General features: G+C 43.5%; 1 protein-coding gene across 1 annotated transcript in view; it reads right to left on the bottom strand.

The window, feature by feature from the left end:
- Window positions 1-9,035, bottom strand: part of bicdl1 (BICD family like cargo adaptor 1) — a gene marked incomplete at both ends in the record, with an annotated part of 16,443 nt that extends 7,408 nt beyond the window's left edge. Inside the window, 2 exon segments of the mRNA XM_083672774.1 lie at window positions 7,335-7,550; window positions 8,631-9,035. Of these exon segments, the coding sequence (XP_083528900.1) occupies window positions 7,335-7,550; window positions 8,631-9,035 (621 nt within the window).
- Between the last annotated feature and the right edge of the window lie 9,814 nt (window positions 9,036-18,849).

Below are 18,849 nucleotides of genomic sequence, written 5' to 3'. Positions count from 1 at the left end.
AGTGTTCATGTTAAAAAGCCTCATAGCTGAAGGATAAAAGGATCTGCGGAAACACTCTGTTTTGCTTCAAATAAATAAAGTCGAATAAATCGGTCTGCCCTTGCATTGCGATGCTGTAAGCAGATACTGTGGAGGGGGTGGCTAGTGGAAGTCTCAATGCTGTTGAGCTTCTTGAGGCTCCTCTTATCCACAGTGGACTCCATATTGTCTAAGTGGGTGCCGATGGTACTGTAAATCCAGCCTAATTAATGCTTTTATTCCTCCCTCGAGATGTTACCCCCCCCTCCCTCCCCCTCCCCCCCTGCAGATCACACGATGAACAAGACACTAGCCACAACACTGTTATAAAACATATGGAGCATTTATGGGCAGACATCAAAAGATCTGAACTTCCTTAAAAGCCTTTGCCGAGCCTTTTTAAAAACCAAGGAGGTGTTCTTTTTCCACCGCAGCTAGTCATCTATCACCACCCACAGATATTTTAGGCATGCACCCTTTCAACAGTGACCCCATTGATGACAACAGGCGACGTGGTTTCCCTCTTCCTCCTGAAGTTGATCACCAGCTCTTTAGTTTTAGACACATTCAGTTCCAGGTAGTTTTTTCCTGCACTATGAAATGAATGAAAATATTTCCTCCTGTACAGAGTCATCATCCTTAATGATGCGGCCAACGATGGAGAATGTTTGTAGGTGACAGGAGGCTTGAGCGTGCCGGCAGTTTGCTGTGTAGAGGGTGAAAACAAATAAAAATAAAAACATCCCTTGGGGGGCACCTGTGTTAGTAATGATGGTGTTGCTGTGTGCTGAAACAGAGTGGTTCTGTAGCCTGATCCACTGCGGCCTGTCAGTGAGGTAGTCTATGATCCAAGCCATGGGGGAGGGATGCAGCTGTCTGGTCAGGAGTTTGTGGGCTAGAAGGTGGGGATGGATGGTGTTAAAGGCACTAGAGAAGTCAAAGAACATAATGCGGACTGCGGCTAGCTCTGTTTCCCCCCATTAGAGATTCTATAGAACATGAATCCAACACAAAACACACTTTGTCCATTTTCAAATGTCTGGTGTGTTCCAGCTGATTCCCTCTGACATTTATTTAAGACCCTGGTTGAATGAAAAGACCGCTCGAGATACCCTCCCACCTGTTTGGGAGGCTTGCCTCTAGGTGGCAGTGTAATGTTTGTAGGGTCTGCTGGTGGAAGACCATGGTAGAGACTGTGGTGTGGGAGAGGTCAGAACAGGTGCTGACCAACCTTCTCTATGCTTTGTTTAATGGATGTATTTGGACAGCTCTCTACACAGCTGCCTGTCTGAGTCCTGATCAGTCCTCTGTTTTACAGTCAGTCTGCTGGACACTGACCTTCACGTGAGTCAAATAGCGAATCTAACTGTTTGTGAATGTGTGTGTTTTAGTTGAGAGGTTTCCAGCACTGGACATCAGTGGGGGATTCAGAACCAGCATGGCGCTGTCTGCAGTGGAGGCTGGTGGAGGTAGAATCAGAGGACGGGCTCATTGTAATGCATGGAATGGAATTAGGAATGGCTTTCCTCAGGAAAGGATTCCTCACCGTATGTAGGCTATTATACTGAGCATAGAACCTGTGCTATACTAAGCACAATCTCTTAACACTATACCAGTAAACTGCAAAAGATTATTGCCTCTGCAACAGTTGTATGTCAACAAAATTGCAAGGCTGTGGCTTTGTGTAACAGAGGCTCAAGGTTGTGTGGAGGTGTCTGGAGGTACTGTTCCCTTCCTCATTCCGTGCATGACCAAGAGCCCTACCTCTGATTTCTACTTCCACCAGCCTCCCCTTATAACACAAGGTTCACATCCTACATTATGCTTTTTTGCAAGGCTTTCAGGGGTGAGGAGAGGTGAGGGGAGCTCTCCAACTGTTTCAGAATGGGCAAGTTACATTCATACTTGAATTGACATTCTCTTGTAAGTGTCCTGAAGTAACTCAGAGTTGTAATCATTGATAATACATATGGTTGTAATACTTAGTGTATTCTGCCGGGAGACCAAAGCAAGGACAGCCTGTCAAAATGACACACGTTCTGGCCTGTAGTACACCTGAAGCCCTACTGAAGCAGACAAGTAACACTGATTCAATACAGTAAGTGTATGTTCACTGCAGCACCATGCTCACTTCAATATAACAAGAACATGCTTTATTGTGGGCCCACCAAAAGTATAGGATCACATCCCTAGCATATTAATGATCAAACCTTTATTTAGGCAGGTGTCCTACTGAGACCGAAATTTCTTTTGCGGAGGAGCCCTGCTTACAAACATTATATGGTTCATTAGTTACATATCAATTACAAGTCAAAATTACACTAAATAACCGATTCAATCATGTACATTCCTTACATACCCATGTGTCCTTTCTAATAATGTGATCGTGTTTTTTCTTTTGTGATGCATCATCGAGGTGAATTCATGTCGACGAAAAGCAACATTCAGAAACAGGTCATCAGCTCTTGCCTCATTTGAAGAATGTTTTTCACATTCTACTAATGAGGCCAGGGTAATACACAGAGCTCGACTCTGCTTGTCTGTGTGCGTGACTGATGTGTGTGTGTGTGTGTGTGTGTCGTCAGTGGAGATTTATGCAGAGCCCAGTCGCAGTGGCAGCCTGACATTTGACCCAGTGTCCCACTGTGCCTGACAGATTGAGATCACGGGGAGAAACAGGATGTTTCACTGTGGGCTGCCAGATCGAGTGGTATTCCCTTTAAATCTCAGCATAAAATCCTCAGATCCCAGAGCCTTATCAGAGCAACAGTATGCATGGGGGGGACAACAGACTACGGTCACAGAATCCAGGCCAACAAACTAGGGCTTAGAGAGACAAACGTATTGCTATCCTCCAGTTTCTGACGTACCTCTCTACCTGCCAAGCCATCCTCTCTCACAGCAATAGAGCTTCATGATCCATAAGCCACCGAAACACTGCCCAGTTACTATAAGATTATATAGGCGAATATAGGCTATTCATAGGGGCCCTCTAACATGGAATTCTGGACACTTTTGGTTCAGGGTGCATCATAGCTCCATGTGTTTGGCTGGGCAGGGGGTGTGTGCCGCAACATGACATCGGATTGGCGGTATAGCACGGTGCCGCAGAGAGCACATTCCCATGGTAACACATGAAATTCCGACATGTCACTTGGGTTGTCATAGCAACCAGGGCGAGACAGGATTGGTGGAGCTGTGACTGGGTGGCCATATGTTTTTTCTGCATTTGTCCTTAGTCATGGTCATAGCACACTGTGTCTACTGGGTTGGAGATGCAAGTCATGCCTTGTACAGTTCTGCACAAGAAAAAAAAGGATTTCTAATAACTAGATCTTCTGCTTGACAGCATCAGTTAACACTGTCTGGGGAACTCTCTTATCCCTGTTGCTAATGGCAGCCCGCAGGGTGGAATGCAGCAGGTGTTGCCTGTTCCTTTGCTGCTTAAAGATCCTCCACCCGATGTCTCTGCCGAGGCTAAGCTGGCGGCTGGAGAGATGCCCGGCATCCGTGTTCAACACTGGATTGTGTTGTATCGAGTGGCTCTGTGTTCAACATGGTGCTGTAGGCTAATAGGTAGAATTGATAGAAGCAAAGGCAGAAAGGATCCGAGCAGGTGTAGCGTACGTCTATGCCATGTGGGAGAGGGATCTAATGGGTCTGTAAGGGTAATAGACAAACAAAACAAGCACACAGCACATAGGAGCAGTCATGAATACACACTGCCCTTAAACAAGCACCTTTGACAAGGCCAGTGGAGTGGCTATGGGCGTCTGATTAGCTGCATGTTGCCAGAGACGTTGGGTTTTGATTTGATTTGATCAGGGTGATAAAACATGCAGACATTTGTGCTGGAGTCAGTGCTTCCTGTTTCTCTGAGCGTGTGCGGTAATGTCATTAGAGAAATGTTCCCTCTCTGCTGGTTTACTCTGATCAGATTAGGCCTCAGGGGATTGGCTGTAACACCCCAACGTCAGACCACCCCTGTATTCATGCCTGGCAATGTATGTTATTGTGTGTGGAATGGGTTTTCTTATGAGAGGGATTGTGTGTGTGAGCTTGTGCGTGTTTGTGCGTGCATGTGACACATTTCAGAGGAAATGATTTCTCTACCCTGATGTAATAGTGAAAGGTCTGAAGCACAATGTCTCTCACAATGACACACTCACACATCCAATATTGTTGTGTTCCCGAACAAGACATCCTAGCTGGGTCAGAGTGTTTCATTGCTAGTGACTGCTGCGTGTGGAGTAGTCTTGTTGTTCTGGTTCCTGATTAAATGCATAAGGAAAGGCTATTACACAGGATTATGGTTTAATCCCTTCAGTGCTGCATTTTACCCTGCCCTTTACATCACTTCCTGTGGCCAGCCCTGCCACCCCAAGGTCATCCCTACTGCATCCAATCAGGGAATAGTGTTGATAATTGGTTCCTCCTTTGAGTGTGTTATTATTGTGTGAGTGCATTGTTTCTCTGGATCTCGAAAGCTTTGTTTTGAAATTTGACCTTTAAAGTACTGTCAAACGCATTTCAGATCCTATTCTCCAGATTCTGTCATGAGGTGACCGCAGCCTGCAACAGATTAGCACTTATTTCTGTCACTCCTTCTAGTGTGCTTTATTTTAAATGGCTGTAAACATGGCTGTACTGTCTCTCTGAGTCTTATCCCCAGTAAATGTGTCTGTGAACCAGTGAGAGCTTAGCATGCCAAACAAAAACAAGTTCATGATTACTTGTTTAGGAAGTGTTTTGGATACCATTGAGGGGACATGTTTTAGTTGAGCTGCAGTGATGACTGAACAACACTGTATGCAGATTGCAGTGGAGGCTGATGGAGGTAGAATTCAAAACACACGTCTTTGATACCATTCCTGATTCCATTCCATGCATTACAATAGGCCCGTCCTACGATTATCCTCCCCTGGAAAACTGAATTTACAGCACATCATTTGATAGCCAAACAATTGCCAAATTCATGTTTTTGGATGGGACTACACTGAACATACCCACGCACCTGGCGCATGCACCCAGTCACCCACCCACATACACAACACACATGCACGCACGCACACACACACACACACACACACCACACACACACCACACACACACACACACACACACACACACACACACACACACACACACACACACACACACACACACACACACACACACACACACACACACACACACACACACACCTACCTCCTAGTCTCTACCTACAACCAGTGCATGTTCTACTTCTTAAAAACAAGAGTGATGCTGTTCAAGGGGAAATGATGGGGAGAGACAGAGGGAGTGCAGATTGAAATAGCAGTCCTCTAGTGGATTTACTACTGGCGAGGTTTACCCAGGGTGATTTGAGTTCAGTTCAGTAGGATGTGTGTGTACTCAGAGCCGTGTGGTATAAGCAGGCCATCTCTTGGTAACAGAGAGAGTACTGTGGCTGACCTCATTCATTTTATTACACAGGTCTCTCAGGCTGCCGACTGCAGTGAATCATGGGATTCAGATCAATACAGTCGATTAGGATTCATGAATATCATTGACTGTGATAAAGGCCAAATGATAACTTACCCAAAACACAACACAGGGAATCTACCAGGGAATATCTACATGAATTCACCTGCACCTTAAGAGACGATTTGCACTGACTCCACTACACACCATCCGTACACACACACACACTCATACTCACACGCTCTCTCTCTCTCTCTCCCTTTACCTCTCTCTCTCATACACACACACACACACACACACACACACACACACACACACACACACACACACACTACACTGTTTACACCCCGCTGTATCCTGTGTATATGATGAATAAACTTTGATTTGATTCCTACCGAAACCACTTTTACATCCACTGCAATTTAATTAAGTTAAGTACCTAGGGTCCATAGCAACAGACCAGCTCGGAGCACGCCCCCTGGGAAGAGACAGATCATAGATGGCAGGTTGTTGACTTTAATCTGATCAGAGATGTAAATGAAGGGGAGAACAGGTCTGCTGTATCTGTTGCAGGCAGCCCGCAGCAGCAGCAGCAGCAGCAGCTCTGATGAGGAGTGCTAAAAACAGATAAACAGAGTTCTCTCCCTGCTGGGCTGTGGAGGCAGCATCTGGCTGACTGCAGCTCAGATCTATTCCCAGGGTAGACAGCCCTCCCCCGGCAGTGTCAGCCACACCGAGAACACTGCCACTGGAGTCATCAGAATACCTCAGCAGGCATCACCCACCTATCTCCAGCTCTGAACATCCCGGGGCCTATGAAAGGTGGGCTCCACCTCTACCTGACAACTGTCAACCCACAACTTTCTCTGTTCAACAACCTTATCAGAGGTTCGGGCTTATAGGTTTCCATATGTCCCTGTAACGCGCAGAGTAGAGTCACACACATGGACTGCTGTTTGTCTCTTGAGCATGTTCCATGTCAGTGGTAACCAGTTAGTTCAATTCAACCAGTTACTTCAAGAAAATATGAAGAAATACTAATCATGGAATGGAACAATGTCCACAATTTTCTATGGAGGTGTGTTTATTCCAAAACCGAATTTTCATTCATTTCTTGAATGTCGATTTTAGGCCTAAAAGGAATCGAGCACTCTTGTCAGGGCAATGTAGCTCTTTAGTTTCAATTGAGCGATCAGACTGAGGGCTGTGGTGCTGTCGATTCAGCTTCTCAGAGGAGTCTAATCAACAGTATTAGGTAGAGTATTGTTGCTGAGCGCCATCAATCCAGATTCACCATAGAGTCGGATCAATCACAGCTTTCTCTGACAGACGTGCAGTACATCACTCTACAAAGTGAACGTGGCCTCGTTTGACCTTTCCCAAATCCGGCCACCCTGTCATTCTCTTCCCTCCCCCCACACTCTCTCTCTGACTCTCCTTATTACATAAAATCAATCTACCTAATCAAAGGGTTATGTATGATATCCAAACTCTGCTCGCTGCTTGTAATTACCTACTGTGTCAATAATATCCACGGGAGAGTTGCATAAGCAGCAATCCAATCAATCTAAATTATGTAGCGCTTAAGAGGTGAACGCTCCACTTTCATTTTGATGAGTTAGCATAATGTTGGTCGTGAGAAAGAGACTGATGGGAGAGAGAGAGAGAGAGAGAGAGAGAGAGAGAGAGAGAGAGAGAGAGAGAGAGAGAGAGAGAGAGATTGATGCAGAGGGTATACAGGACATGCATGTATGCATGTGAAAGATGCACCACCAGTAAAAGATGTATGTACCCTCACTGGACTGAACACGGCAGACAGAGACTTAAGACTCCAGGCCCAGACGTCAACTCACCCGACTGAGTTGCTCCAGGAGCTGGTGGTTCTGTTCTGACAGCTCGGTGATGACCCTGGTCTTGTCCCTGTCGGCCTCTCTCAGCTGGACCTGGTGGCGATCCAGCTCTCCCTGCAGCTGCTGGACATCTGTCTCCAGCTCCGCTACGCGGCCCTCCCACTCGCCCTCCCGGCTCTCCAGGCGACGCCGTAGCTCGTGCTTCTCCTGTTCCAAGTGCTGTGGATGAAGGGAGAGACCCAAGAGGGTTAGGCAGGGTTACAGCTGAGACTGGGACAGGCCGTGTCCTGCCTACAAGACTAGGAGTAGTGACCCATGGATGGAAGAGCTTCTGCTCTTCTCTTCTCTATCCATAGCTTCATGAGACTGGGTCAGGGATGTAAAAGGGTGGGCTTACACGATCACAAGATGGTCAGGGTACAGGGGTTGTTCTGGGTTTTATGGTTACACATACTATATGGCATGCTTGGTGATCCGTTCAGCCCAGGACAAAGAGGCCTGGTCAGAGAGGGACCACTTCAGAGTAAAACAAGGTTGATAAAGTATGGTTGGAACAAGTTTGGGAAATAATAGTGACACTTTAACTGAAACATTGTTAATCAAGCTCTTAAAAAGCTTTGATGAAATAGAGGTGGTGAAATGTTACACTGGGCTGAAGCGTAACGTGTGGTTTGAGATCAAAGCTGGGAGCAGATGTACAGTAGATGTACAGTTGGCCTCTCTACAGGGGATTAGTCTTTGTTCCTCTGGGCCACGTGCTGAGTGCTGAGATGGGATTTTAGATGCAGCATGAACAAAAGCTCTGCTGTCAGCATGGACAATGCAACTGACTTCTATAAGGACTTGAGTGATACCCCACCCCAAGTTATGAACCCCTTCACTACACCTATTGTAACAAACCACCTACCGTCTTACACCTGTTGTAATGCATTTTGTCAATGGGAGAAAACCTATGCAAATGTTAATACAACTTCTGAATGAACATTGATAGACAGTTTTTTTGCAGTGTTTTTGTCCAGAAACTCATATGGCGCTGTACATCGCAGACACAGACTGGCAAGACAGGCCAAACCAAGTGTTCACAGTATGAAGTGTGAATTGTTTTAATAACAACACAACATCGAGGCCATTCTTAAACTGAATGTGTTAACATGGCTAGTCTCCACATTCATTCATTCATTGAGACAGACAATTGTTGACAACCAAAGTGAGAGGTGGATTTGGATTTCTGATCTGGCAAGATTGATTAGTCCGAACTATACTTGATAGTATTTGGTGAGCTGCGTAATGATGTCTTACCTCTAGTTTCTCATTGAGATCTTTGTTCATTTTCTCATATTGCTTAGTCAGGTCTTGGTTTCGCTCTAGCAGTGCCTTGCCGAGTTTAGCAGCTAAAACCAAGTCCTTTTCCTTTTGACGGAAGAGCGACAACAGGTCTGTATTCTGTCCCAAAACAGGCGTATCCAAGGCTGATAACTCTTCCTCCTCGTCTCGCTCTCCAGTAAGCATGGCTAATTCCTCTTCCAATGCCATCCCGAGGCCTCCAGAGCCGGTGTGTAGCAGCGAATGGCCCTGAAATCCTCCCGTTTCTTGTGGGGTTGTATTGCTGTGATCCAGCGGGTGCTCCATGCAGTCGCTGTCCAGCTCGGGTGGTGCTGAAACCGCGGCTGTAGATGTGTGCAGGTCGAGGCAGAAAGCTGACATCGCCGCCCGGCGGAGAAAAAAACAAACAAGAGATTAGCCAACTGATTTATTCCGGCTGAACCCGCTCTGTCACTGGGTCGAGATGACCGGATCCTCTTAGTGTCAATATTATCTCCATAGATATGATTCCTTGGTGAATAAAACCAGGTAAACTCATTCAAAATCACGGCAATGTCTTACCTCTCTTGCTCAAATCTCCCTCATAAGCAACCCTCCACTAGCCTACACCTCACACCAAGCGCTCCCTTAATCCTGCAAATAGTGCGCTCCTCTGCACCCGACTAACGACGACCGCCTTGAAGTCTGCTGATGATTTGGATGTAAAGAAATTGTCGGTCCAGAGAGTACTTTGTCCCCACGTTAACCGCCCTGACGAGCTCTTAGTAGCAGTCCGTCTGTCCACCCCGTTGCGGCGGGGTCCCAGTTCCCCATAATGGTTGGCCCCTTTACACCAGAGGCATTTTGGAGAACCTCAGGCCTGGGCCAGATATCCAAAATACCCACTTGAGCAGTGAGCGAGCATAATGGCCCCACCTCCTTTCCTCCCTGGAATGCGCGCGCCACATTGCTGACGTCCATCGCAAGCTGTTACAAATATCCATCCATTGGCTGAGCCTGATAACGCCATATTTTGTTGTTTTATTTTGTGTGACGTCGGTGTTTTTCCCCCAACTTGAATCGAGACTCTCACAAACATTCTTAATGTATCACATCACATAATATCCCTTTCTCTCAGTAGTAATCTCAGACCCAGATAGGACAGGACCTCAGGGTAAATTGGAGCAAATGTTTTTATTAGGTTACTATGATGGTTAGAAGAGAGCAGTAGCACAAACACACGCACACACACACGCACACACACACACACACACACACACACACACACACACACACACACACATTGGTCTGTCTCTACCCCCATTATTACATAGTGATATAATTATTAAATAGGCTACATAGAGTCATAATTTAATGTTTGCCATAAAATATATTTAATAGGCTACCAAAATATATTTCATACCATACTTACCCTGAGTAACTAAAGCGCTGCCCTCTATCTGTATAGTATAGGCCACATTTATAACTGTAGGCCTACAGCACAACCCCCCAGTGAACCTCCTTGTCCCCCTTGTTCTTCTCTCATAAACCTAATACTCATATTGTATGTCGACAGCGCATGCTGTAAAAAAGTTCTGGCTGATTAAAAACAAAAGCCTTTCATGTTAAAGGACGCAAAAGAAGTGGGTCACTGCCATCTGCCCTCTTATTTAGAACACTAAAGGCATCCAATCGCTTATGGGTGATTTCCTCAAAGAAAATGTAGAAGGCACGTATGATTAACCGCTAAGCAGCGAAGATATACTGTAGCAGCTTTAATCATCATTTTTACTCATTCTTTCTTGCTGATGCACAACCAAAAAAATAAGTATTCATTTAATTATTTCAACATATTTGACAAAATATGTTATCATCCGAGATTTTGTCGAGCAATAAACACCATCACCATCACCACTAATATGCAACACTACGGTACTATATCATCATCATCATCATCATCATCATCATCATCATCATCATCATCAATATCGTTATCATCATCATCACAAATTATAAATGAGTTGTGTTCATTCTTTGACTATAGATACCAACATTGCAATTGATTAACTGAACAGTAATTATTATTAATTATAGTTGTTAAAGCTCACATGGGTCTATGTTCCTGGAGAACATGACTGTGGCTGCGTAAACATAAACTGGATAGAACAACAACAAGAAATACAATCATTTTCAGGATCTCTGGGGCGATATGTGCGTAGTGCAATAGCGCCCTCTGTGGAGACTCTGTGGCGACAGTAATGAGGCTACTCTAAACTACCTCATTATTATTTGTAATTGTATGAATCATGATTAAAACAAATGAATAGAGACATGTATAATTCAATAATGATGATTTTATGTTAACGGTGAACAGGAAATCACCATGAAATGTTCCATTTGGTCCCTTCATAATATCAGAGATGAGATGGTGTTGAAAGAGTAGGAGGTGGTGGTGCTATGCTAGTAAGAAACTGATGGGAATTGGTTGGATACACTGATGGCTATATATTTTTCACTTGATGAGAACCACACTTATGTAACACTGATGCCTTCGTCATAAAGTATAGGTCTGCCTCTGCCTCTGCCTTTGCCAGGGCTGTCCATTATAGTTTAGCCAATGTTAATTAGGTCCTTCTGTTATATAAGCCTCACTTCTGATAAAGAGGTGCGCTCACCTCCAGAGAGCAGTATTTCTCTAGAAAAACTGCCCTTACATAAACCATTATCCATTATAACCAATGTAATTTCATTTGTGTACCAATGGAGGGCGATATTTCATCACTGGTAACTCCTTGATGGGCCTCATGTGCTGCACCCAGTGGTCACTACTCTCACTGAATCTAAATGCAACCTACCTCATCAAAAGGCATTATTGAAGGGATCACACTAATCCATGTCCCTTACTCATCATTTTGCATGGTAGACACAAGTCAGAAATTCTTGAACATCTGAAAATCCATTTGTCCTTGACAACCCTAACCCTTTTCTAAAGAAGAGTTGACTACTGATTAAAAGTCCAATGCTTTGTGAATACTGTACTTCCTTGCTGGAGAATTTCCTGCTGTACTCTACACAAGGAAATACTAGCCTACTGTATATCCCTTCGTATCTTTTCTGAAATCCTTAATTATTAATTATTCCCTTAATTTTGGTCCTCTGTGGCTCAGTTGGTAGAGCATGGCGCTAACAACGCTTAGGTTGTGGGTTTGATTCCTGCTGGGACCATATATACTGAAATGTATGTACTCACTGCAATATAAGTCGCTTTGGATAAAAGCGTCAGCTAAATGCCATATATATTAATTTTCCATTGGCACCTTGAGGTACAGTATGTACTACAAACAGGCAATACATCGGTCAGAAGCTCAGTGGATTGTAATGAAACTCTCACTATTTTCCCCCACTCCTCCCATATTAAACTGATTGGCCTTAGGGACGTACCTTGTTGCTAAGTAACATCAGCCGAATGTCTCTGTAAAAGCTTCAACCTTTCCTCATATTCTATCTGTGAAACCGTAACCGCAATCATACTGATGTGTATCACACCAAAGCCATTTTTCTCATTCAATTGTAACACAAATGACAGAAATACGTCCTACTGAGTCAAACAATCTCAAATTACTTTGAAGTGCCGCAGTTTTGTATTTGCGCTGGTGTTTTAGAAATGCTTAAATTGGTATATTTAAAGGTTTAGCTGCAGGGGTGGAAATACAGCAGTAATGCTATTGATTATGTATCTCTGGCATCACTCAGTGTTATATAATTCTATGAGCCTATTTGGTACTATTTATAAATGGCAACAATTAGTGGCATTTCAAAGGATATCCTTAGATCTATACCAGAGATAAGAAGTTTCTATTGTATACTGGAAAATATTGTTTTCTCCATAGACCATGACCTCAAACTCTAGTATCAGACAGATGTCTGCTTGGAGAATTCTTGATTTGAGGCTTCTTTTACTGGATTTGCTCTCTTGCAGACACAGATTTCTGTTCAGATTAAGAGGGCTGCATGACCTGCAAACATTGGAAGTCTGAAGCAATTTAGCCCTTGGCTCCTAAGACAAAGCATGCCTCCAATATGATGGATTGATGTTAGCTGAGTAAACAGGGTGAAAAAGAACACAAGCACAAAGACATTTGTCCTTTTCACGGGTCATTCTCTTCCACTAACTGTACGTATGTCTGTTGTGAGGTTGTATTTATACGACATGACCTACTGAGTTTGACATTTCATGTTGAACATCATCAAATAATGGGCGACAGTAAAACATAATTTTTTTAAATAAAGAGGAAGAAAAGTATGAGATAAAGTACATATAGTACAGTACCATATAAAACGTGCCATGCTGTGCTCTCGTCCCTCACAGGGTTATCACAGCCATTGATTGGCTACCTGGACCTGTTTAATTTCTCTGCTGCTGTGATAGAGTGCTGCTTGCCAGGTTAGGTCCTGCCATCTGTCTCCAATCCGGGATCTTAGAGGCCCCTGAGAGAGCTCTGTGTGTGTATGTGTGCATGTGGTTGTGGAGGTGTGTGTGTGTTTGTGTGTGTGTGTGTGTGTGCGTGTGCATGTTCGTGTGTGTGTGTGTGTGTCCGTGTGTGTGTGTGTGTGTGTGTGTGTGTGTGTGTGTGTGTGTGTGTGTGTGTGTGTGTGTACAGTACACAGACTGTGTGTATGAGAGAGAGAGAGAGAGAGAGAGAGAGAGAGAGAGAGAGAGAGAGAGAGAGAGAGAGAGAGAGAGAATGTTAGGATTGGGGGTGTGCTCATATTTTCAACACTGAGACAGTGACAGAGAGGCAAGCCAGCAGGAACGTGACATGCATATGATAGGGATCATCTTTGAGTTATGTTATGAAATCTACTTTACAGACCAGCATGTCAGAACAGTACATGTCATAAATCACTTCATTTGGAACACTAAAATAGGTTTGGAGAAACCATAGCTTTGCTGTACATTTCCGCTGGGGCCATATACTGTATACTGATAAATGTATGCATTCACTGCAATGTAAGTTGCTTTGGATAAAAGCGTCAGCTAAATGGCATATATTATTATATGACATGTTTCTACAATGTTTGCCACTGATTGGGTCATGGAACTGTTGTGAGTTTGATGGGAAAGTTCATTTGGTATGGATCACTGTGTTGGAAGTCTGTAAGGAACTCGGGCCTCTGTGTAGAGGGAATTGTTGTTGAAATTCAGCTGTTTACTGGAGAGAAAAACACAGTTTAGGCAGCGACTCCGGTCTGTATGTCTGTGATTCGTAAGAGCTACTGCAGTATGTGGAGAGGGAGAGAGAGTGAGGGTGAGTGAGCAAGAGAGAGAGAGAGAAAGAGAAAGAGAGAGTGGGGGAGTGAGAGCTTCCCTGCGTGTCTATGTGATCGTGTTTTCACTGGTCTACTGCATTACTCTACAATGCAGTTTCTCTCTCCTCTCCTCCACTCCCTCCCTCTCTCCTCTGTATCTCTCTGTGTGCTACAGTAATCTTCCCTCGCTCTCACAGTTCACGTCTCAGTTCATGTCTCTCTCTCCTGCCAAAGCTCTCTTCTCCCTCCCCCTGGCTCTACTCTCTACAGTGAAGATGACATCCCCAATTTTGATGAACCTGCGGAGCTCTCGTACTGGCCGGTGGCTTCCCAGCAAGACCCCACAAGATCGGGCTTTCTGGGTGAGGATGTGCCCCCTCTAAGGTGGTTCTTCAGCGAGGCACTGACAGCACTGGCCAGGTCTGAGTAAGTACTCCTCTGAGGGAATCTGTCACTGATAAGAGGGGGATTGATATCTGACGGAGGAACAACAAAGACTGTGTGTGTGTGTGTGTGTGTGTGTGTGTTTGCGTGTGAAACTCAACTGCCACAGTGCCCTGCTTTGCCACTCTCATCCTCTCAGTATCCGCATTGTCCACATTGATGGATTTCTGATGATAGTATTAACAGGGGAGTTTCAGTGGGATGTGATAGGGCTAGCACTGTAGCAGAGCAGAGGTTTCTATTGTCACGACACTGAGATGCTGTGTTAGCATTAAGTGTTTGTCTTTGTTTATGCAGCTCCACTCCTCAGTGTGTTGTAGCTTCCACTCGTATACATCACCATCAGCATCAGCATCAGAGGAGAATCACAGCCCTCATTTATTGATGTGTCTCCTGCTATGATGTGCTGTTTCTACATAGGATTCTGAAAATACTGTGTTGCGGCTCACTTTTTCAGCTGGCTCTCTTTTGTCTAGAATCTAGAACAAGGTTTAGGAAGTTATTTAGGGGTATGTTTATTGTGCAAGTCAGGTAGAGGCTTTTTACAACTAAGATTGAACTGAAATTGCACTTGTTTTTTCTCTCAAATTGTCCTACAATTGGTAAGGCACTCAAGACTGCTGGTGAGTTAACTTCAGATGAATGTGTGTATATGTCTACAAAAATAGACTTTTGTGTTGCTGAAAAGTCGGAAATGGTGAAACCAAGACTATGGAGAAGTTTCTATGGAAACAGGTTTTCTCAGAGCATGTGAAATGCGGAGGCAGCTCCTGTTTTTTTTTTCTTCTGGCTCACATTTAATTGGATGACAATACATGGACATAACAGTGGTGGCTCAACACGGCACAATAAATGTTATTATTATCGATTTGCCACATCCCTTTTCCCTGTCCTGACTTTCTCTAGTACTCTGGGACTGTAATGACTTACTATAGATTACATAACACTCACATAGATAGGTAAGGTACAGTACATGGAGTAAAGAGGGGGTTTACCAGCGTACACGTTGGATTTATTAAGAGTATGGTTTGGAAGGAGGTACTATATATAAGGGGAATAGAAGGATACATTGAGCAGGTTAAGTAAGGGCACGATATTTGATTCATAAGTATGTTTAGTATATATGTAGTGATAGTGATTAGAAAGGGGTACTGCTTCTGCAGTACCTGTTTTTTTTTTCTTGCTTTGTATGTAGTCATGAGGGGTGGACAACAGTGCTTTGGGGTTTCTTTCTCTGCGCTTGTTTTTCCATTTGTCAGGAGCAGCAGAGTGTCCCCGAGGGAGAGAGGGCTGGAGGCACTGTGGAGACAGAGAGGTAGAGGAGCTCTCTCTAGCGCTGATCCATGCATGTTAATGCGAGTCGTGATGAGAGGAGAGCCCTTCTGCTCCAACTCTCCCATATCCTCAAGTGTCATTTCCAAAAAGCCTCCTTATCACTGTTAATTGATCCTCTTTATGTCGAGTCTCTGGATCTGAACAGTGCTTTGTCTAGTGTCTGTGGTACATATGAATGATTGTGCCAGTGGGATCAATGTTGTCATGATCAGAGAACCAAAGAAAACCACCAGATAACATAGGACTAGATATGACTTGATACTGTAGGGCTCCAGTAGATAAGACAGAACTAGAAAGGATGAGATAAGATAGGAGTAAATACAGTGCCTTCAGAAAGTATTCAGACCCCTTCACTTTTTCCACATTTTGTTGTGTTATAGACTCAATGTAAAATGGATTAAATTAAAATAATTTCCCATCAATCCACACACAATACCCCAGAATGAGAAAGCGAAAACATGTTTTTTTAAATTTCAGTAAATTTATTAAAATTGAAATACAGAAATACCTCATGTACATAAGTATTCAGACCCTTTGCTATGACACTCTTAAAATTAGCTAAAATGCAAAAATGTCATCAACAAATCACTCAATAAGTTGAATTGAATTCATTTTAATGCAAGGATAATAGTTCATGTAATTTTGTAATTAATATCTCTGTTTTTATAGGGTCTCTGATTTGATTTTTTTTTTGTAATTTTAATTTAACAGTGTCATAGCAAAGGGTCAGAATACTTATGTACATGAGGTATTTCTGTATTTCAATTTTAATTTCTAAAAACCTGTTTTCACTTTGTCATTCTGGGGTATGGGGATTGATGGCAAATTATCTTAATTTAATCCATTTTAAATTGAGTCTATAACACAACAAAATGTGGAAAAGGTGAAGGGGTCTGAATATTTTCTGAAGGCACTGTACAGTAGGACTAGATAGGACTAGATAGGACCAGGACTGTGAGCTGGAGTATCTGTGCCACTACTGACTACTGCAACAGGTTTGTGATTCACAGCCTCCCACAGGCCATGCAGTACAGTAGCACTGGCCCCTGGTCACCCTGCAGTCTGAATGTAGAGCAACACTGATGACTGGGATGCAACCTCTATCTCCTCTCCTCCTCTTCAACAGGACTGAGTCATACCACACATTATCCAACCCACTGAAAAAGATCTTGATTGAGTTAGTTAAAAGCTGATTTTCATCTATATATACAATAGTTTTGGAATTTCAGTGTTGATAAGGTCTTATTAATCTCACAAAATGAATAGAGAGTGTCTGATTCTGTCTGATGCTGATATGTGATTCTGACTACAGCTCTCCTTGACCACCATGAGCCCATTACATTATGGCATCAATATTTCTGCATAAAGTCCTATTGTTTAGTTATAACATGGAGGCCTAGTGAGTCATGTTCAGAGGTGACTGACTGTCCTGCTGCTGTAATGTATGTAATAGCACTTTTAAAACAACAATAGTTATTTGTAATTGCTCTCTGGGAGCTAATTATTACAGAGGAAGAGCACAGCTGCACAGGCTGTTTGGGCAGTCAGTCAGCACTTGAGGCTGGAAGGGACTCAGTCAGCCAGATCCGATCTCCATCTGCTGCTCCATGCTACTAGAACGGCATGCACCACCTTCGATAGCATGGATGCTAACTGTACTGAATACATGTAGGATATGATAACATCTCAATCAACCAACAACACCATGGTATGGTTAGGTGCCATTAATGCTAAGTGCTAACAGCCTGTTATCTCCCCAGGCATTGGTTGGCCCACCTGCTCTTCAATCATGGCACAAGTTAGATGATGCTGAAGTAACAGCCAATTCTAAGTACAGTACACTATCATTATTTCAATGGTAACAGACAGCTCTGCTTCATGTCACACTGGTGTTACACTCCATGCTGTTTACAGCATATGCAACAATCCAACAGCCTCAAGAACCCTGCTGCATCAGACTAGCAAATAGACATGTTTGACATATCACACTAGAATTCACAAAGAATTCATGATTCTGAGATACAGCACATTTTTCTGCCTGTTTGATCTGACATCTGTTAAATCTGCTAGATAGGTTGCTGATTCAAGTGGTTGGAGGAGGGAGGGAAGATAGTCAGAGCATATCATTATGTCAGTCACATTTCTGGGCAATGGCTGTTCATGTGATATGTGATTATGTTGCTTTCCATGCATATTTGCAGTACTGATTTGCCTGAGGCTGCACTATCCATGGACTCATAGTCATAGACCTCATTGCGTATGTCATATACTATACATGATGTTCTGTTTTGTACAGTATCACACATGGCACTGCATGGGATATCTGATGTTTGGATGTGATGTTTGTAGAGTCAGAGTGTTGTGAAGCTCTGCTTTATATTCTGGTCTATATGAGGAGTGGAATGTGATTGAGACTCACGGGCCTCTGGTTGTTGAAGCACCTCCACTTAGCCGCTGTGTGGAGGAGTGGGAGCGGAGCCCATGCTTATACTAGAGCTTCTTTTCTTCTGTCACTCATTCTTCTGCCTCTCCATCTCAAAGGCTGCCAAATATATCCAATGGTGGTTAAAGACAGCAATGTGCACACGGTTAGACTCTTGCTATTTAAAGGTTGTCTTAATCAAGAACATAAGTGTAGTCCACACAGTACAGACCTCGTTCCAGGTTTTACACTCACTAATTAAAACAAACAACATCTGAATAGATTGCTTTGAATTGCTAATTATGCATGTGATTATGTAATATAAGGAGCATGTACTTAGATCTAAAGCACCACAGGCAGAGCTGCTGAAGCGTTCGTGCTACTTGTACTGCACCTCTGAAGTCATGGGCTTTGTCTGATTAATGATAATAAGATTTAGTCCGCTCAAGATGAAAGTCCTCATTAGTTGTTGTTTTTTAAATGTGTGCGATAACAATGGCAATAATTACTGGAATTTCACTACATTAGATCAATTTTTTGATAAGAAGTGATTGTTTTAATGATGATTATGAATAGGACTAATTGCAAATTTCAGACGTGGTTTCTCCTCTTAAACCCACTTCTTTAACAACCAGAAAATGTTACCAGATGAATGTTAACGCAAAGGTATGTTCAATGATGTTGGGAAGGGAAAACAATGGGACA

The sequence above is a fragment of the Argentina silus genome (assembly GCF_951799395.1).
Source record: "Argentina silus genome assembly, chromosome: 7".
Taxonomy (NCBI): Eukaryota; Metazoa; Chordata; class Actinopteri; order Argentiniformes; family Argentinidae; genus Argentina; species Argentina silus.
Note: the sequence above shows the minus strand (reverse complement) of the source record. Positions and strands in the feature narration are given on the sequence as shown.